General features: G+C 55.4%; 6 protein-coding genes across 6 annotated transcripts; 2 read left to right on the top strand and 4 right to left on the bottom strand.

The window, feature by feature from the left end:
- Nucleotides 1–2,557: 2,557 nt before the first annotated feature.
- Nucleotides 2,558–3,650, top strand: COL26b_002129 (uncharacterized protein; the record flags this gene model as incomplete). Its single annotated transcript, XM_053175058.1, has 2 exons — nucleotides 2,558–2,786; nucleotides 2,851–3,650. The coding sequence occupies 2 exons, from the start codon at nucleotides 2,558–2,560 to the stop codon at nucleotides 3,648–3,650; spliced, it is 1,029 nt and encodes a 342-aa protein (XP_053041002.1).
- A 646-nt stretch (nucleotides 3,651–4,296) lies between these two features.
- Nucleotides 4,297–6,347, bottom strand: COL26b_002128 (uncharacterized protein; the record flags this gene model as incomplete). Its single annotated transcript, XM_053175057.1, has 4 exons — nucleotides 4,297–4,582; nucleotides 4,635–4,834; nucleotides 4,887–6,262; nucleotides 6,323–6,347. The coding sequence occupies 4 exons, from the start codon at nucleotides 6,345–6,347 to the stop codon at nucleotides 4,297–4,299; spliced, it is 1,887 nt and encodes a 628-aa protein (XP_053041001.1).
- A 2,159-nt stretch (nucleotides 6,348–8,506) lies between these two features.
- On the bottom strand, nucleotides 8,507–10,120 carry COL26b_002127 (uncharacterized protein; the record flags this gene model as incomplete). The annotated part of the gene is made up of 1 exon (XM_053175056.1): nucleotides 8,507–10,120. One exon carries the CDS (start codon nucleotides 10,118–10,120, stop codon nucleotides 8,507–8,509), a length of 1,614 nt encoding a protein of 537 aa, XP_053041000.1.
- Nucleotides 10,121–10,757: 637 nt separating this feature from the next.
- Nucleotides 10,758–12,284, bottom strand: COL26b_002126 (uncharacterized protein; the record flags this gene model as incomplete). The annotated part of the gene is made up of 1 exon (XM_053175055.1): nucleotides 10,758–12,284. One exon carries the CDS (start codon nucleotides 12,282–12,284, stop codon nucleotides 10,758–10,760), a length of 1,527 nt encoding a protein of 508 aa, XP_053040999.1.
- Nucleotides 12,285–13,709: 1,425 nt separating this feature from the next.
- COL26b_002125 (uncharacterized protein) lies at nucleotides 13,710–15,403 on the top strand (the record flags this gene model as incomplete). Its single annotated transcript, XM_053175054.1, has 3 exons — nucleotides 13,710–14,107; nucleotides 14,362–14,836; nucleotides 15,065–15,403. The coding sequence occupies 3 exons, from the start codon at nucleotides 13,710–13,712 to the stop codon at nucleotides 15,401–15,403; spliced, it is 1,212 nt and encodes a 403-aa protein (XP_053040998.1).
- A 2,673-nt stretch (nucleotides 15,404–18,076) lies between these two features.
- On the bottom strand, nucleotides 18,077–19,267 carry COL26b_002124 (uncharacterized protein; the record flags this gene model as incomplete). Its single annotated transcript, XM_053175053.1, has 3 exons — nucleotides 18,077–18,759; nucleotides 18,817–18,979; nucleotides 19,040–19,267. The coding sequence occupies 3 exons, from the start codon at nucleotides 19,265–19,267 to the stop codon at nucleotides 18,077–18,079; spliced, it is 1,074 nt and encodes a 357-aa protein (XP_053040997.1).
- Between the last annotated feature and the right edge of the window lie 1,064 nt (nucleotides 19,268–20,331).

Below are 20,331 nucleotides of genomic sequence, written 5' to 3'. Positions count from 1 at the left end.
TTTGGAGTACTACTACGGCGATAGCTGTAAGTGGGATGCGGTTCATGGCACCAACAGTGTAAATATGACGGTATTGGTTCTATCCTAAGCAACATTCATAAGATCACCTCAAGATACAAGAGGTAGCGTAAAGAACGAAGAAATGTCCTACTCCGTTCTCGTGATTCACGAAGTGCTAGATACGAGTGCTGTTTGATGCGTGGTTGGGCTTGTGTGCTCACCGTGCCCAACCTATCATAAAGATATGTTTGCCTTTGGCTTCACAGGCTGCATGGAGACATTATCTAGCATCAATATTGATACAAATGAGGAAGAAAGGTTTGAGATTAGGGCAAAGAAACACTTGAAGACACTGTAAAACATCACGTAGAGAGCTGACAGCTCTCTACAAGGCTTCAAGAAATATAAGTAGTACTGCCAGCTGTGCTCATCATTCATCAAGCAGTTAACTGTCACAGATTGCCCTGCTGCAAAGGTTTTCTTGTCTCAGAATTGCCAGACAATGCAGTTGCGAATAACAGTAGGCCGTTACAGCTGGAAATCTATCAAAACGTGTAGTCGCCTTTCGTGGGGGTAAAACAGGTGCTGTGTTCTCCGCATAGGCCATTCATCTCGTCTCCTCCGATAAAGCTACCGTCGCAGCTACGCGATCCGAGAAAACATCCGTCGATAGCATGCGCCTAGTTTCTTAGTTAACCGAGTCCTTAAATCCCACAATGGGAAAACGGAAGAGCGAGTCACATATTTTCCTGCAAGAGGTGCTCCCTCATCCGCGGTCCAGACTTTCAGGTCTGGTCTTGTTAGTAAGCGGCTTCGCGACAGCTTGACGAGCGATTGTAAATAAAAAGGTGACAATCATATCTCACTTATGACAAAACTTCCTTTGTTATCGACAGCAGTCGAGGTAAGGGTGTCATCAATAGCGTTGCCTGCAGTATTTGTACAAGCACATAGACGGTGCTTATCGCCCAGCGCGGTAGTACTCAACCAGCGTTAGCATCCTGCTGCTCTGAACCAGAGGTTGAGATACAAACGTACGAAAGTCCACGGACAAGGATGGGGAGTATTGGGAAGGTGAACATGGCGCCCGGTTCGTTGTTGGTTGCCGATTCAAAAGCTTTTTGTTGTATGGAGCGGGAGATGGCTAAGACCGCAGGCCACAACTTGAATCTGCTAAGTTAGGTTGCGTGTATTTTATGTACGGAAATGTCTCGTCACACCCACTGTTTAATCCTACGGAGTCTGGCATGAGTCTCCGATGATGTTGAGTAAATGGTGAAGAGGCGGACTGACATTTGTTCCACGTGGTTCCAGCGGAAGAAGCACCGCTTGCGGGTGGTTCCGGGTTGGCAGCAGCGCAGGGACGCGACCTGGAACAAATGGATGCGTTTCTCCTCGTTTGTCAATCTCATGGTTGCAGGCCTGCCGAAAGATAACTGAAGATTGCGAAGATGAGCATCCACCTGCCCGGCCCTGCTCTGAGAGGCGGGTCTCTGCTCGGCCCCCGGGAACACGGATACCTTACCCACGCATCCCGATCGAAATGCACCTCACCACCCACAAAGCGGGTCGCCCAGACAAGTACCCCGCCAGATCCTCAATTCAAGAACACTTCCCAGCGGCATAACTTGTCTTCCGGCATGACCCCGCGCCAGGTCTTCCGTGTCTGACTCCCTGCTACCCAGGTAGCCTGAGGTCAGAGTCTACCAGTCTCGGCCCTGGCTGTAGATTCTACAACGTCATGGGTATCTGATGGGAAAAGCTCTCTATTGATCTCAACCTGAAAAAGAGTAGACTTGAAATCGACTAAGTACTATTCGGCTCATTCAACATATCAAGAGTCTCGCGAGACTGGTTAAAGCGGACATATGAGGGCACCGCAACTTGACTCTATGAAATCTGCTTCTTTTCAAGTTTTATGATGGGAAGAATTTAACAAAGTGAATTACGTGGATCCGTTAAAATTAGTAAAATTAGACGATGTCCAGGCATCTCTCTCACATGGCCAATTTTCCTGGTGGTTTCGACTCGCTAACAAAAAGCTGATACTGGCTGGCGATAATGTCCACAACTGGGCCCACACAGGGACGCACCACCGGTTTGGGGTACTGCCACGACAGCCATAGGTGGATCTGGGCGACAATGACAGTCATGGCCAAACAGCTTTCTGCTCGCCTCGCGACGAGATTGTTTGTATTTTCATTGGTCTCCTCACGATAGTCCACATGGAAAAGTCGGCGTGCGTATGGTGTCAACTCCACGGGACCACAGCACCCCTGTCAACGTGAGCCGCCATTGGCTGCCGAACCTCCCCTGCATTTTGAACCCACAGCACATGCTTCTCACGGCCCAATATTATATACCCTCTCGCTCATTCTTCAGTGTCACCGCAAGAACCCCATTCGATACCATCAGAAGCTACGGTTTGTATCTTGAGAGCGGACATCCTACTTGAAATCAGGACGTTCATTTTCTGTGTTCCTGTCCGCTGGACGGCACTGCAGCTGACGCCCAACTACCAAAGTCTGCCCGCCGCTATCTCTCACCGCCATTCGAGATGTCCACCGCCGTTGTTTCCTCCGCCGCCTCCGTCCACGGCTCTGACAGCGGCTTATCCACTGCCACACTGTCTCGGAAGTCTATCAGACGTGAGGTAGACGTCGTCGCTGGCGTGACCGTGAGGGAAAGGAACAAGCAGAGCCTCACGGTCTGCGTTGTCCGCGAAGAGAGTCTTCACAAGCTGGAAATGGCTTGCAAATACATTCGAGGAATATTCGAACGAGACAGTAAGAGAACCCCCCTGCTGCATGTTGCAAGTGCATCAACCAACATTTCTGACACTGAGAATAGCTCCGCCCATGCTCTTCACCACCGTCGAGCTCCTCCAGCAAACTATCGACGCCGCCGAGCTCTCAGCCAAGCACCGCGTCCTCAACCTCCTCTTCAGCCCCGAGATCGAGGAGGTCACCTTCGACGTTCCCCCGCACTTCAGCCAGCTCAAGGTGCTGCGGTGCGCGGACCGCCGCGACCACGGAAAGCTGTTCGTCGACGGCGCCGCCACGTACAACAACGTGCGCCTCGACAAGTGGCAGGCTCACCGGCACAAGAACCACACGCTCATCATCGGCGACGAGCGCGGCGTGCGCATCAAGCTCAGCGACATCGTCACGCTGCCGCACTGGGCACGGTGCCGCAACAACTTTGACGGCGCGGAGCAGAACGAAATCTTCCAGCATTTCCAGAACCTGTCGGGCAAGAGCCGCTGGGAGGACGTGAAGGGCATCGTGTCGTCGATTTTGGGGCTGGCGACGGGGGCGGCGAAGCTCGGCGTGAGGCTGAGCGGCGCCGCGGGCGGGATTTATGCGAAGTACACGTTCGGACTGCATGCGTTGGAGATTGGGGCTGCGGGTGTGAAGGTCAGCGCTGTTGCGACGGCGGCAGGCTCTGCTGTCGTGCTGGGGGTGGCGGCTGGAGCTGCGGTTTACTTCATACCCTGGGAGGGCCTGTTTGAGTGGTTGAAGAGGGCGTTTTTCAGTTTTTGGGACAAGATTTGCTCGCTCTGGCAGCGGTTCAAGGGCTGGGTTGTGGATCTGTTCACCGGCGGATCTGAAGTGGAGAGCAAGCAGAAGATGCTGGTCAAAATGAGGTAGTCTGGCTTTCTTTTCTTTTGTTATGGGTTTGGCTTGGGTATTGGGATATCTGATGATGCGATGGAAATTGGAATACAGTACAAGAAGTACAAGAACGACGTTTCTTCAGGGTACATACAGTAGAATGCGACAAAGAGAATGAATAGACGATAAAGCTCTGCTAGACATGATTGAAATAAGGTCATGGCGCCGGGTCACTTATATCCTGCACAGCACTAATGGCTTCATGGCTAAGGTACTCAGTGAGTGGTAGTATGGCAAGGCAGCCTATTTCCTTAACGAGTGATTAGCTTTCCGGTCCGTTGCCTCCGGTGACGGACGCCGGAAGACCCACCATCGCCGAAACTTTCGGGCTAGGCCAGCACCGAACGGCGCACATATGGAACCGACTATGGGGTACAGGAGCTTAGAAGCACATACAGTTATACAACATCAAGCTTTCCCATACTCGCCTATTATGCAACATAATCAAGCCAGATCATCAACAAGATTGACAAGGCCCGGGAATTTTCGTTGCAGAAATTCAAGATCAAAATTTGAATGCATATATAATCTTGTTGGTTCGTATACTACATAGCCCATAATCCAATTTTGTTTCGTAAAATCGTACAACAGCGCCATAACCATTCAAACGTTAACAATCGTTTTACAGTCCAAGCAGTCCGCCACCGCCCTTCTTACCACCGCCGCCACCTCCAAGAAGGCCGCCGCCTCCTTGGCCTCCGCCCAGCAGTCCGCCGAGCAGTCCTGGGTTATCCTTGCCTCCGCCGAGAATTCCTCCGAGAAGTCCCGGGTTGTCTTCTCCTCCACCAAGGACTCCACCGAGGAGACCGCCGTTGCCGCCTCCGAGGAGTCCACCTCCACCACCGCCCTGCTTGGAGTTTTGCTCGCCTCCCAAGCCACCGAGAACGCCGCCCAATAGACCGCCAACACTGTGATATTGGTTAGCTTCTTATTTTATGATTAGGATGTGAGACTGCTTACCCATCACCAACTCCGCCAACGACGTCACCAACACCGCCGAGCAAGTCGCCCTGGCCGACCTTGCCAACGCCCTTGCCCAAACCTCCAGTGATGCCGGTAACAGCATCGCCAGCACCCTTGCCAACACCACCAACGACGCCACCCAAGGGTCCGCCAACGGTGTCACCAAGGCCTCCAACAGTACCCCCGACAGTGTCACCCTAGAGCCTTCGTCAGCGTCCGTAAATTGTTCTCAGTAAGAGGAGCTCTTACCAATCCCTTGCCGACACCGCCAACAGTGTCGCCAACGCCCTTGGTGGCACCGCCGACGGTACCCATGACATCGCCCCTTCCAAGCGCGCCGGTGGTGTCTCCCAACGTCTTGCCGAGACCGCCAGTCGCGGCGCCGAGGGTGTTCGAGACGCCGTTCGTGGCCCCTCCAATGGTCTTTCCGAGACCGTCGACGCCAACGGTCTTGCCAACGCCGTCGGCAAGCCCGCCAACAGTCCGGCCGGCTCCGTCAACGACACCGCCCACGGTCTTGCCGGCACCGTCGACAACGCCGCCGGCAGTCTGTCCGACTCCGCCAACGGTCTTGCCCGCGCCGCCGAGGACACCTCCGGCAGTCTTGCCGACGCCGTCCACGAGTCCGCCCGCGGTGTTGGCCACGCCGCCGACGGTGTTGCCGACGCCGTCGACCAGCCCGCGCTTCCGGGCCTCGATCTCCTGCGTTGGGACCAGTGCGTTGGGGTGGTACGTCTTCTTCTTGGGCGTGTCGGTCTGCTTGCGCTGCGCCTCGAGCTCGTCGGTCGGCACGAGCGCGTTGGGGTGGTACGTCTTCTGCTTGGGCGCCTGGGCGGGCGCGACCGGGGCGTGGAAGTCGCGGAGGGGTCGCGGGGCCGGGATGCCCGCTGGCGCGGGGGCCTTCTTGGCGGGCGCCGGGGCAGAGGCCGGGGCTGGGGTTTTCTTGGGGAGGTGCTGGGAGGCTGGCGTCTTGACGGGCGCAGATGCGCGTGATGGGTTGACGGAGGGCTTGGTGGGCTGCGGGTTGGCCGCGGCCGCCTTCCTGGCTTGGATGCGCGCGACGATGTCGGCGCCGGTGGTCGGGGTGTTGTTGTGGATGGTCTTCTTTGTTGATGGCCTGGATGATCGGTGTGAGGAGTGGTGGTCCTTCATGGCGGTGGATGAAGTCTTGTGGCGGTGGGAGTGTGATTGCGAGTGAGATGATGTGTGCGCCTTGGAGACCGGCTTGGATACCTCGCTCGCAACTGGCTTGGTTGCCTCCCTGGCCGAAGGCTTCGCCTGCTCCTTGGCCGCTGACCTCGAGACGCGAGGCTTGGCGGCCTCGGCCGGTGCAGCGCCGGCCATTTGAGCTTGAAGTTGAGCCTGAGCCTGAGCTAAGGCCAGGGCCTGGGCCTGAAGCTTCTTCTGTTGAAGCTTCGCGATGATCTCGGCCCTGCTGGGTTTACTGGAGTCGTTGGCGGTTCGCCGTGTTGATTGCTGGGCCGCGGCCGTCTCTTTCTCGGCGGCGGCGGCTTCGGCCTGCTTCTTGAGAGCCTCGGCCTTGGCTCTTCGGGCGGCCTTCGCTCGACGGGCCTCAGCGACGACCGCGGCCGATTTGGGGTTGCCCAGCGCGTTTGGGGTTAAACCTGCCAGAGGACGTGTAAGCTAATTGAGGTCTGCGATGAAATTTACCCATGATGACTTACTCTGAGTAGGTGCTACTGCAGCCATGATGACTGATTTGGATATATGACTTCACTCTTCGAGGTATGAGATGTGAGAATACACTGGCTTTATGGGTCGAACCAGGTTGAGTGAGAGATTTGATGAAAGCGATTTCGAGTTCGCATCGTTCTACACATTGCCGATGGTGTGTGGCTCGTACTTGTATATGCTTCCCTCCCTGTGGCGGACATGTCTCTCTGAGTGACGTAGGGAGGCAGAACATTCGCGAGCTGCAGCCGGAGAAGGAGGAGGTTGAGGCACAGACGGAAGAGAGTGTGTGTGTGGTGTGTGGTGTGAGCTGACGTGCGGTCTGTGTCCGGTGACGTCGAGTCTCGGGTCCGTACCGGGGTTTGATAGGTCTGGTCTCTGCTAGCCCAGACGCGCAATTATGCGAGACCGCCAATCCAGACTCACCCGTGGAGCCAATCGAACTTCATTTGCCCACACACGCCACACTTTTCTCAAAGAGAGATGCCTGCAACTGCACCGCCGAGCCACACACACACCACACAGCAGAGTCTCTCTCTCTTCGCTTATTACGAGTGATGTGAGTGTGTGTCGGAGCCATCTTTCTCTTCCCTTCCTTCTCCCTCATTAGCCACCACCACCCATCCCATCACCCTGAGCTGCTGATCCCTGATATGACATACCCCCGGCCCGAACTTCTGATGGGCCTTTTCTTTTCGCTATCGATGTGGCGTTTTGTGGATAACGATTGGACTGAAGTGCGGGGTGGTTTGCCGAATCGCCGATCGGTTGGTAAGGGATTGTTGTGTGTGCTTTTTTTTCTGGGTTCGCCAATCACGGTTTTCTCGGCCGTGGGAGCTTGGCCTCGTACACGATGACATCCATGGGTGTCTAACCGTCGGATGTTCGGACGACACTGCGACACCCGCGGCGAAAAATGCTCCAGCCCGGCATTTCCATCTACTGCGGTAGGTTCAGAGCGCAGAAGGGTCGAGATCATTCGGAAATCGTATTCAAGGTTAAGCTTTTTTTACAGTGGTAGAAATTTCTAGGTTTCCCGGAAAAGTGCTCGATATCACGATGGGGAAAGGCAGCATGATGGGAAAGCACGCAGACCCTGGATTTGCTCACACGATTTCGATAATGGTGATGTCTCTCTGTGGATCGCGGCATACGCCCCCGTTATGATGTATGGGACTCATGGGTGTGGCATATCCAAAGACGAATGGCTGGACAAGAGTCACACTCCACCCATGATTGCGTGCAGTATGTACGTCGACGTATGAGGGAAGCTGGGGTGCGGGCTGGATCCCAACGGGCGCCGAGATGCCTGCTCTCTCTCTGCTGATCGGTGGATAGCAACCCTAAGGGTCCAGGCCCCCGCGCTGCCAATGGGCAGCCACAACACTCTTTGCCTCACTGTTTAGATGAAACGGTCGTCGTTCACCGCCGTGTGGCGTAACGACCCTGCGCAGCTGAGCATGTTGGTTTCCCGTACTGGCTGTGTTGGGGAGATGATCTCGGGCTCTCCAGAGGCGTGCAGGTCGGAACTCAAAGACCGGCTCTCGCCCTCTCGCCTTGATTCAGGAACGGCAGGCAAAATTGACATCTCCGGTGAATGCGAGACACCCTCAAATCTAGATGGATCCTCGGTTCACGCAGCCAAAAGCCTGTGAGTAAGCAGCGTGTCAAGCCATTGGACAAGTACGTGTCCGGCCAAATCCGGGAGGGAGAAGTGGCGATGTCGGAATCCGAACGTTATCCGCGAAGCGTTCGACTGCCATTGGTCAGTCATTCTAAGAGACCAATGACATCTGATCCTTGGCTCCTGAAGTTTGAGTTCTTGACATAAGAGAGTAAACGACGACTGGGCTCAGATTGTGAAGGAACATCAGTAAGATGGAGTACGCAAGGGGCTTTCAAGGCAAGTAAAAGTAGCCTTGTTTTTCGAATTCATTACGCAGTCCTTAACATCTAAGATACAGCCCAGAAGGTCAACAGAGCTTTACCGTCAATTAACTGCCAATTAACGCGGGGATAAAGTCGACTTGTAAGCTGTGCAATTCTTTCATAAAACTGATATCATCTCGAAAGGAGACTCCGATTCTTAAATGTTAATTGGAGATCTATTTCCCCGTACGTCTTTCTGCTGCGCCATTCAACAGTTGAAACATTAATATGCCCGGGCTTCCTTTTGGTCAAATCTCATAGCGGTCAGTTTCATCATGAACAGGGCGGTACACAAAGTAATCAAACGTAGCCTCCCGCGCAGTCCCGTTGCAATCCGACGCCGCCACGCCCACAAACGCACCCGTAAAGCTGCCGTGCGCCTGGTGTCCGCCGCACTCATCCGAGATTAGCGACGCGTCAAACACCGGCCCGATCTTCTTCAACTCCTCACCCTCGAGCGCATAGTAGAACTGCAGCGCCGGCCCGCGGATCGTCAGCGCGAGCTTCACCTTGCCCGCGTCCGGCAGCGGCACGGGGTCCACGAACGGCTCCGTGAGGTTGCCGTCGGGCCACGACGCCTCGGAGCTCTGGATGAGCAGCTCGCGCTTGCCGTCCGAGTGCGCCGTCACGGTCAGGTAGAAGAAGTTGTAGCGGCAGTAGTAGGCCGTCAGGCCGGCGAACTCGCGCTCGTCGGTGGGGGAGAAGGCGACGACGGTCTCGGCGTCGTAGGAGAAGTGCGTCTGCCGCCGGGCGACGAGGGCCTGCTCGAACCAGGAGCCGACGGACTCCCGCCCGATGAGGGTGAGCTTGCCGCCTTCGGTGCGGAATATGCGCTCGGGCTCGGGTGTTCTGAGCCATTGGAAATCCTGCGGCAGGCCGTTCTCGAAGGTGTACTTCTTCTCGGCCCAGTAGGCTGTCTCGTCGGGGGTTCCGGGGACCTCAACGTGCAACGAAGGGACGGGCCCGTTCTTGACGTATAGCCAGTCGTCGTCGGCCCAGTATGCTTCTTGCAGGGCCGTCTCGCGGCCGAGCACGCAGCGCCGCTTTTGCGTCGTCGGACGGCCGCTGAGGTGGACCATGTACGTCTTGCCCTCGGGGGTGTCGACGATGTCGCCGTGGCCTGCGCGCTGCAGGGCGGCGAAGGGGGAGTCTTTAGAGGTGATGACGTACTTTTGCGGGTGCAGCTCGTACGGGCCCCAGATGTCGCGGGAGCGGGCGAGGGTGCAAGCGTGCTCGTAGGCGGTGCCGCCCTCGGCGGTGAGGAGGTAGTACCAGCCGTTGCGCTTGTACAGATGGGGGCCTTCAACGAGGGCCAGCTCGGTGCCGCGGAAGATGTTCTTCTTGGGCCCGACGAGCTTGCCCTGCTTGGGGTCAAACTCCTGGAGCACGATGCCGGTGAAGGCGTGGGGGCGGCGGCGGTGGTCCCACATCATGTTGACGAACCACTTGCGGCCGTCGTCGTCGTGGAAGAGAGACGGGTCGAAGCCGGAGGAGTTGATGTAGTACGGATCGGACCAGGGGCCCTCGATGGCGGGCGCGGTGACGATGTAGTTGTGGGTGTCCTTGTAGGAGCCGTCCTTGCGCTTGACGTCGGTGTAGACGAGCCAGAACTTGTCGCCGTCGTGGGAGAGGCAGGGCGCCCAGACGCCGCAGCTGTCCGGGTCGCCGCGCATGTCGAGCTGGGATTTCCTGGTCAGAGGGCGCGTGGCGAGCGTCCAGTTTGCGAGGTCTTTGGAGTGGTGAATCTGCACGCCGGGGAACCACTCAAAGGTTGAGGTCGCGATGTAGTAGTTGTCTCCGACCCTCACGATGGAGGGGTCCGGGTTGAAGCCGGGGAGGATGGGATTCCGTACGGTAGGCATCTTTTGGGTGGTGTTTGTCTAGCTGGAGAAATGGAGAGAGGCAACAGTGAACTCCAGAGCAAGACGACCAGAGTCAACCTTTATCGTGTTGTTGCTCTCTGCTAAATCCATTGAAGACTGAGGTGCCATCCCCACGCCTCCACAAGTTGCATTTAGCCGGCTTGGGGTGATTCGTGAGAATGTCGGCCGAGGGCCTCCACCTCCATGGATGCAGTTGGGGCTTGGAATTTACCCCGCATGGGGTGAGGGGAAAGCAAGTTGGAGAAGTCGATGTTGCTGACCTTATTCTCCACAGATTATTCAGGAGGCGTGCGGAGTTCTTCTTCAAGCATACACCATCGAGTTTCATCTTCTCATGCTATATCACGGCAACTTTTTGAAACGCGCCCTACGGTGTTTTACTGTCACTGCTGATTCGGAAACGTAAGAGGCTCAGAGGCCATCAGCTGTGGTGCAGACTGAGGCCATGTATGGCAGTTCACAACTCTAGAGAAAACATCCTATTACTTGGATATGGGCTTGAAGAAATGTTTCAATTTGCTAACTCAGCCTAGGCCTTCCCAACCTGGCAGTCTAGTGTTTCGTTTTACTATTTCCCATTTCGACGCTACACATCCCATCACAGCACAATGCCCCTCTAAGGCAGGGGAATGGCCTGCTTGTGGTTGGTAAACAGACCCTCGGGGTCAACGGCGGCCTTGATCTGCTTGAGGCGGTCAAAGTTGGCGCCGTAGAGACGCGCGCTCCACTCGGCCTCGGTGAGCTCCGTGTCGGCGTAGTTGACGAAGCCCCTCAGCTCCTGGCCGCCGGCAACAAGCGCGTCCTCGAAGGGCTTGATGAGACCCTTCATGTAGGTGGTGCCGTCGGCGGGGTAGGGGGCGTTGGCGTCGGCCGAGTTAGCCTCCCAGCGGATGAGCCAGAGGTTCTTGCCGTGCGCGTAGGCGGTGTCGGCGTCGGCGATGTCGCGCGAGACGCCGCCCCAGAGGTCGAGGAAGCCGGACTTGCGGAGGTCGGTGCGGTTGAAGGCGAGGGTCGTGCTCTCGAAGAGGATCTTGGCCTGCTCGACGGTCAGGGGGTGGTCGGTCGTGGTGGTCAGCGCCTGGGTGTAGAAGGAGCGGCCGCCGAGGGTGCCGCCCTCGGGCTGGTTCATGCCGGCGCCGGCGACGGCGACCTCCATGTCCCAAAAGGGCAGCTCGGTCTTCTGGACGACGGTGGCGTTGGGGGCGAGGGCGTTGAGGGAGGACACGAGCGGGGCGATGACGGCGTCGAACTTGGCCGGGTCGCCGTAGAAGTAGCCGGTGCCCGAGTACGGGGGCGCGCTCAGGCTCCAGCGGAGGGCGAGCTCGTCGGGGCAGTCCTTGCTGAGGGAGTAGTCCTGGATGGCGACGAGGGCCTTGGCGGCGGTGTCGACGTCGACGCTGCCGATGGAGAGGGTGAAGTTGACGGCGGTGGGGAACAGGGGCGCGTGGGTGTTTGTGGTGACGGAGAGGATGATGCCGTAGGAGGCGCCGGCGCCCTGCGCGGCCCAGAAGAGGTCGGAGCCCTTGGCGGCGTTGACGACGGTGCCGTTGTACAGCATGTACTCGATGGACTCGAGGTTGTCCATCGGGGTGCCGAGATGGCGCGAGGACGAGCCGTAGCCGCCGCCGATGCTGGAGCCGGCGAGGCCGACGTGGGCGCCGCGGACGTGGGGGAAGTGGCGGCCGGCGGTGTCCCAGGTGTACTTCAGGACGGGGCCGACGTGGGAGCCGCCGCCGTAGGTGACGCGGTGGGTGGCCTCGTCGTAGGAGACGGAGTTGAATGCGGCCATGCTGATGACCAAGCTGCCCGGGTCTCCGAAGCCGTAGGCCTGGAAGGAGTGGTGCGCTCCGAGGGCGGTGGCCTTGGCGGAGGCATTGCGCGCGCAGTCGAGAGACAGGGCGATCTGGTCCTTGTTCTCGGGGAACGAGATGGCGGCCGGGTCGACCTTGATGCGCTTCTGGAAGCCGACGGTCTCGTCAGCCCAGGTGGCATCGGTGCTGATGATGTTGCGGACGCCGGCGGTCTTCAGACACGCCTGCAGAGCGACGCCCTTGGCGGCAGTGTCCTGGGCACTGGCCAGAGAGGGGGCAAGGAAAAGGAGTGAAGCGACGACGAAGCGTCCAAAAGAGCGTGTAGAATCCATGGCTGTGGTATGTACAGACGGTACAGCCCGGTGATAAGAAACGAATGTAATGGTTTACGATGGGATATCGAGCTGTAAGGCTTGAGGGCAGAGCGAACAGACTCAATGGGGCTCTGTGACTACGAACGGGTTCATCTTATACTGATGGGGGATATATGGATCTGACCCATAAGGGGTCTGTTCGGATGGGCAGAAATCCCAGAAAACAGCTTCGGCTTTTCGGTAGAGTCGGGCGCCTCTCTGCTCGATATCCGTCAGAAAGGCTAATAAGTGACGGGTGTCTCTGCTACAAGGGCCATCCATCTTGGCGGAGCCCCCCACGACCCCCCGTCATAATGACCAGATTTGCATGTCCAACGCCCCAGGGCCAAGTTTAGACAAATGCCTGTTTAATCATATCAATCAACCTGGTTCGTCGTAGGGCTTGGCGCTCACCTGCTCAGCCTCTTGACCTACTCAATCTGTAAAACCTTGTCCGGGTGATTCGCCCTATGAAGCAGGCAAACCCCTGCTTCGAAGCTCCCGCCCCGGCGCCGTCGTTCTGGAACCGGAGTCCGTCCCCCTTTTCGGCGGTACCGATGCCCCCGGCGGCCGTTTTTTAAGGTTTACATTAGTATGCTCATTGGGGCGCAAAAAGGCGCAATAAGGTGTTCTTCGTTCGGAATAAGGGGCCCATGGAGGGCAGCAGAAACGCGTCTCGGCCCCCACCCGAGGGAGAACTTGCTGCGAGTGCGAAGAAATAGAAAAAAGAGAGCTATTCCCGTCATGGTTCATGATGGTCGTCAAAAGTCTTGGCTCAATGCTGCCACAGGTGAGACTCGTCTAAGAGGGACTGCGGACGAGTCATGGGACGTCACAAATCCGGGGCCCCTTCAAATCTCCGTCAATACCGACTTCTTGGGATCGTCTACTCGGGTTCGGTAGCGACCGGTTGGCATTACTAAGGGCGGATGTTGTCCAGAGTCCGGAGTATATTAACACGTTGTGCAGCCCCGTGGTGATGATCGTGAAGCCTACGAGGAAGAGAAGAAAGCTGCGCAACTTGGCTGACTAGCGGAAGCATCATTATCGGATCAGCAGATCGCTTCACTCTTTTCAAACACCAGGACCAAAACGTCCCGGATTCCATTCGTTTTCTGTCTCTTGCAGCAGCGAGTCGCAACACCTTGACTGATTCCCACACCATCTCGGTTGCGTCGACCTGCCTGTTTTACTTGGAATTATCACCAAGTTCCGCTCATTCCACCAGTCGCCCACTCTTTCGCGATAGCTCCATTCTTTTTCCATCTCAACCTTGGGTGAGCACATTTTCCGTCTGTCTCTTCATCTCTCCTGAGAGACAAGCCAAGTCCTTTAGCTTGGCTTATCAAATCGGCCACTAATCCTCCGAAAAAAAGAAGGTTCCTCAAATCAAAACACACAACCATGCGCTCCTCATCTCCCTTGAAGAGCCTCTTGGCAGGCTCGGCCTTCTGGGCCGCCTCCTGCAGCGCCGTCACGCTCTACGCGGCCGACTCTGGCGGAAATGTCACGACGCTGTCGCTGGCCGGATCGGCCGGGGGCAACTACAGCTTTTCCGTCGCCAGCAAGACGGCAGACTGCGATGTCAACCCTGCCTGGCTCACCCTCGACGGCGCCAACAGGGTGCTCTACTGCCTCGACCGCGGCTCCAACTCGCAGCCCAACGGCTCGCTAAACTCCTTCTCCATCGGGGAGGGCGGCGCCTTGACCCGCATCGCCCGTGTCTCGGCGCCCTTTAGCGGCGTCGCTGGCGAGATCGTCACCACACCCGCTGGCGTCCGGGGCTATGTCTCTGCTTCATAGTAAGTACTTACACTATCTTTCACAAGTCCTTCCTCCGAGTCGTCGTTCTCCGAGCTTGCAAGCTCTTTGAATGGGATGATTATTCGCCCGTCCTTCATTTCATGGTGGTCCAATCGGCAACACCAATCCCCCGTTCCCCAGAAATCGAGACCCCCATCTGCGGATATGCGGGACTGTCTTATCCACCTGCCCCGACAAGTCTAGAAGGGAAAGCAACAACATCAAGAGATACCAAGCTCACACATCTCGGTAGCAACCGAAGCGCAGCGGCCGTCTTCGCCCTTGGCGACAAAGGCGCCCTCCCGGGCACCGGTCCCCTTCAGGAGATCTTCCCGACGCTGGACCAGCCCGGCCCGGTAGCCTCCCGCCAGGACACATCCTACCTGCACCACGTCATCAACGACCCCAAGGGCCAGTACGTGCTCCTCGCGGACCTGGGCGGCGACAAGGTGCGGGTCTACTCCTACGACTCCAACACCGTGGCGCCGATCAAGGAGGTCGACGGCCTGGTCACCGGCCCCGGCGTCGGCCCCCGCCACGGCGTCTTCCGCACCGCCGCCAACGGCGACGTCTTCTTCTACTTCAACGGCGAGCTCGACCAGAACATCTACTCGTACAAGGTCGAGTACAAGGAGACCGGGCTCGCCTTCACAAAGGTCTTTTCCATCCCGGCCATCAGCGCTGACCTCCCGGCGACAAAAGCCCCGACTAGCGAGATTGCCCTCACTGTAAGTTTGTGTCGTTCCACTATTCCCACATTCTTCATCTTCCTCTTTGGGGCCCCTTGCAGGCAGGCCTGCCGATCATTTTCTGGGCCTTATTTTAAATGCCGTACCGAGTTGAATTTTCGTTTAATTTGTACCGCCCGGCCGCATTCTGCTTCCGCGATTTGTAATGTTTTACACGTCGAACAAAAGATCATTTTTGGCTGACCACGTGGGGGCAACTTACAACAGCCGGACAACAAGTTCCTCATCGTCTCCAACCGCGACGTCTCCTTCCGCGACTCCCCGATCCTCGGCTCCGGGCCCTCGGACACGCTCTCCACCTTCGCCATCAAGGAGGACGGCACCCTGGAGCTGGTGCAGCTCGCGCCATCGGGCGGCTGGTCGCCGCGCCAGTTCTCCATCAACAAGGCCGGCGACCTCATCGCCGTGGGCCACCAGAACAACCGCACCGTCGTCATCTGGAAGCGCGACCTCGAGTCCGGCAAGATCGTCCGCGAGGCGGAGGGCGGCAAGGTTGGCGTGGTTACGCTTACGGGCGCTGTTGTCGCTACCATCTGGGACGAGTAGATGACGCAAAGAGGAAGAGTATGAGACGCAGTCAGGTACAGATATTTGGCAGGTTGATGCACTTCACGTTTGGGCAGCGTCGGCGTCAGTTTCTAGTCTTGATATATTAAGATTTATGAGGCAACTCAAATTACCTGGCCTTGGTTCTAGCGGTGATTTCCCACTACTGCCTCTGACTTGTGCTAACTACATGTAATCTAACACTAAGAGTGTGGTCACATTGAGTTTCGCCTGTAGTGCATGAGGCGTTTATCAGATGAACATGTAGTCGCTCCAGCCGGTGGGATTGCGTATCTACGACGAATCACTACAATGATTGAATCAGAAAACATAAATAGCACCGCAATTTTTCGGAAGTCAGGGAGCAATCGTCGAATAGCTTTGTTATCCTCTCTATCCGGAAGGAATTCAACTCGTGACCCGCTTCGCATTTCTACCTACATATCATAAAAACGGTTGGAAGCTTCGCATCATCGAGGCGTATACCAAGCAATCACTATCACTAAAGTGTTCTAATACAATGGTTCGGAAAAAACTGATTCCTGAAAACCGTTGTGTAAAATTGCTGTAAAAACGTTATCGGACTTTGAAACCGCAAAGTGGGTGCAAGCAAGTTGGCTGGAGAAATACAGCAACCTACCTTATCCTAGTCACATGCACTCATAGCAGCGGGCTAATCTCTCGAGTTTCTAGGCCCACAACATCTTATCTTCCTGTACCTGTTTCCTTCAGACAGATTATCCCCGACAAACCGGTGCTGTTCTCTAGTCATTCACCTCGTCAAGACGGCCATTTAGACGGAGTTTCCCTCGCTGCGAACATCTTTCATCAATCTCACCTGTCTTTTAAGATTGCGATGTCAAGTCATTGACGATCAACAACATAAACTACCTAACTCCGGTCTGCCATGACTCGCCCCACGTCCCAGCGCAAGTCCAGACGCATCACCCAGGCGTGCGACTTCTGCCACAAACGGGGCATCAAATGTCGGGCTGCCCCGGCAGATGCGTCGTCTGCCGGCAACAAGTCATGCTTGACCTGCATTGAGTACGACCAAGAGTGCACGCGGCACCGGCAACCCAAGAAGCGGGGCACGAAGCCGCGAGGCTCTGACGGTAGCCACGGTGCTGGCAAAGACGGGCGCTGTCAATTAGATAACCGCAAGATCGTGACTGCGCTGCTTGATGTGTACTTGGATACGATACATCCAACGTAAGTCTTCGCATATTCGCGATCATCGTAATAGCTGCTCATTCACTCTGCAGGTTCCCTTTCTTCTGCGAGAGAGAGCTATGGGTTGGCTGGAGAGAGGGCACATTTCCATCCGGTTCGTCGGAATACATGAGTCTCATTTGCATGTGCGCTCTGAGTGCTCAACATGTTGGAAAGCGGGCCCTGTTCACCGACGACATGGCTCCGTCTGACTTCGCAAGTCTCGCGAACGACTATCTCCAGGAGGCTGTGCGACTTGTGCCTGTTGATTTTGACCGTCCGGACATCGATCTTATACGATCATATGGCCTCTTAGCTTTACTTGGGGCGCAGGAGGGCAACACCGCCATGATCCATAAATATCTGGCACTCTATCACGGCATGGCAGCCCAGTTCAGCTTCCATGATGAATCGCGATGGCCGGGTGACACAACGGAATGTGATAGGGAGGTCAGACGCCGTCTTTGGTGGGCGCTGTATCGACTAGAAGTGCACACAGCTTGTGTTTTGGGGAGCCTCATTCGTTGCCCCAAGGCTCATTCTGATGTTAGCTATCCTTGTGGGACACATCATTCAGCATTCATCCCCGGCCGAGATGGGAAGTTCGAGAACTGGTTTGAAGGATGGAACCTGACGACCGATTTGTACCGGGTCCTCGAGCACGCAATATCAGATTTCCGGACGCGGAAGCAGAATCGGAGGTCAATACTGCACAACAACCACGACTCTAGTAAATCCAGAGAAATCTCGGAAACTCTTTCCAGGATTCAGGCGGAGTTGTTACCCCATTTTGTCAGCGCAACTACTCGGTCGAGCGACAGCGGGAGGAATCGGTGCGGCTTCCAGGCGGCGAATATTCTGTGCACTATCCACCTAGCCAGGATGCTCTCGACAGTATCAGAAGAAAACAACCTCCATGCAGCATGTAAAACAGCGCAAGAAATGATGCAGAACATGGAGGCGATACCCTTGGAGTACATCCGAGCTGGCGGATCTCCTCTCGTCCAGCAGCTTGCCGGTGTTGGCCACATGTTGATTGGCGTCTCGGGTAAGCACAACTTGACACGATCGGATTATGGCAATTTGAAAGGGGTTGTCATGTCTATGGTGGGCTTCTTGGGACACTTGGAGAACTACAGCAACGTTGCTGTGACCGTAAAACAACGCCTATTGTCTCGACTTACGGACGTGGATCGGCGTGTACCTATTAACTCAAGAGATCACGACCGAAACTGAACCGCAACTTGTATGGTCTCTGTACTCGGACAATATGTCAAGAGATGGAGAGGACGGCGATATTTTCTCTGTAGCCCTTTTGAACAGCTTTACTTGGCCTTTTGACCTGCCAGCAAACGAACGAGAAGCTCGACGAAGGCAGATTGAATATTTCCTATACGCAGACAAAATCTTTTTTTAGTTCGACTCCGATGCACTCTTGCAGAAAAACTCAAATAAGTTTTATTACTTCTGATCTGCCTTGGAGTTTCTGGTGTTTGTCGACTTCTGCTTGTTCGTTCTGAAGGCGTAATACTCCCCACCAGTCATGATCGGATACTTCATCGGATTCTCATCGCTGATACAAGTCGGCACAGGCTCCAGCACCTTCTGCCTGTCGAAGCCGAAGAAAAACGGGGCCGAGTACCTCTCTCTACCGCTCTTGTTGATAACTCGATGAATTGTCGACACAAAGAAATCGTTCGTCTGCCTCATGAAGCAGTCGGCAATATTGACAACAAACGAGCCAGGGATAGGCTCTGCCTTCACCCAGTTACCAGTTTTGCTAAGCACTTCCAAGCCCCCTGAGGTATCTTGGGTGACGATGGTGAAGCACTCCACATCAGTGTGTGCGCCGATGCCGTTTTGATCGTCCACTGAGTGCTTCTGCTCGGGGTAGTGCAAGATGCGCATGCCCGCCTCGGGCCGCTTGATGTACTCGTCGAAATAATCTTCAGGTAAGTGCAGAGCGAGTGCAAAGATGCGGGTCAGGCGACGAGACAGACGAAGCAGCTCAGTATGATAGGCATAGAGGTTTTCGCGGAATCCGGGCACGTCGGATGGCCAGATGCTGACTGATTCTTCGGTCTTGTCAACTGCCTCTGGGTCTTCTCGGGCATCGTAGGCCCAGTTGAAGGCTTCGCTTAGATCTTTCACGACTTTTAGCAACATAAAACTGGCACGTGTTCTGGGTGATGGAGGCCTACCTTGGTGCTTCCACCCATTGCGGTTGTAGCACTCCATTGGATGAAAACCGACGTATTCGTTCGGTACGAGACCGGTGAAGACCTCCATCTTCTTCTCTTCAGATAAGCCGAAGAAACGCTTCGCCTGCTTCATAGTCTCATCCGCGAATCTTTGATCGATTCCCTGGGGCATCGAATTAATTAAGACCTCCTCTCCCTTCATACATGGTCTAGTAATACTCACATGGTTGATTAAGTAAAAGAACCCAATGTCCCTCGAAGCTTCTCTAATCTCCTGGGCAACGGCTTCTCGTTCCGTGATGTCGTCACTCCAGATGCCCGCAGCGTCAATGACGGGGATCTTCTCAAGGTTGGTGGAGACGTTCGAGTTGAAGCTGAACACTGTCCCGTTATGTAGAGTGACGGTCCTCTTCCCGATCCCGGACTGAGAAATCGTTTCTGTTTGAGACATGTCGAGATCAACGTTGATGATTCTGTGGTCAATATGTTGCGCGACTGGGAATAAAATTTACGACGGCGCTTTTGGTAAGGGACCTGATGGGTCTTGATGAAAACCTCCCGCTAGCACCTACAACTTATATGTGTGAAGATGTCACGAATTTCTGTAGATGATACGATGGTTTGATAGGAGCTCGTACTGTTATTTCGGAAGAACTGATCAACTCTTCGACATCAGCTCGAACTGCGGGGCTACCACGGACATGCAAGCTTATCGCGGGGCGTACGACTGCTAAACTGGTGAACTGGTTAACTGCAGTCTTTGGAGATGCAAGCTCTCCCATTGGTCATGAACATCTGCATGGGTCCACAATCATCATGGAAGGGTATGATCTGCTGGGGGTCACGAAGAGGGGCTTCTCCGCTATCTTCGCAGCTCTCGGTATCGAGAGACCGATCCTTATCATGACTACAAAGCATGCTTACACCCGGCAAATGCCCGAGGCGGGCAAAATAGAAACGAAAAATGTACTTCTTATCATTCTCGACGAAAGATTGTCTTGCGAAAAGATCAATAGCTTTCTATAAAATTAAACCTCCCGAGCAAAATACACTCTCATGCTGGCTTAAGAGAGTTGAAAACTTCATAGGCGGCTCGCTCGCTTTGGGTCAAGTCGACAGCAACGATTAGTATTGAACGATGGCGACACCAACACCTTTGAGTCGCCGCCTCATCAGACGCATTGAGGTAAATCGAGATACCGATACAGATGTGGACATTTACGTCAACAAAGACACGCGGCCGTTGCCCCCTTCCCGCCGCACATATGGCCCATGGGAGTTCGTTGGCCTCTGGATGGTGACAGGTTCTTTCAATGTTGGGGGCTGGACAACAGGATCTTCCCTCATTTCTCTGGGACTCAATGTTTGGGTAAGCGTCGTCTTCCTCTGTGGCTGCCGCCTCACATAATCAACTAATCAATGAGCATAGCAATCTATGATTGCCATCATCGTCGCCCATACCTTTGTTGGCTTTGTCTGCATAGCTGGCGGTCACCCTGGCGCAAAGTGGCACAT

The sequence above is a fragment of the Colletotrichum chrysophilum genome (assembly GCF_026319265.1).
Source record: "Colletotrichum chrysophilum strain AFK26 chromosome Unknown scaffold_10, whole genome shotgun sequence".
NCBI lineage: Eukaryota > Fungi > Ascomycota > Sordariomycetes > Glomerellales > Glomerellaceae > Colletotrichum > Colletotrichum chrysophilum.
Note: the sequence above shows the minus strand (reverse complement) of the source record. Positions and strands in the feature narration are given on the sequence as shown.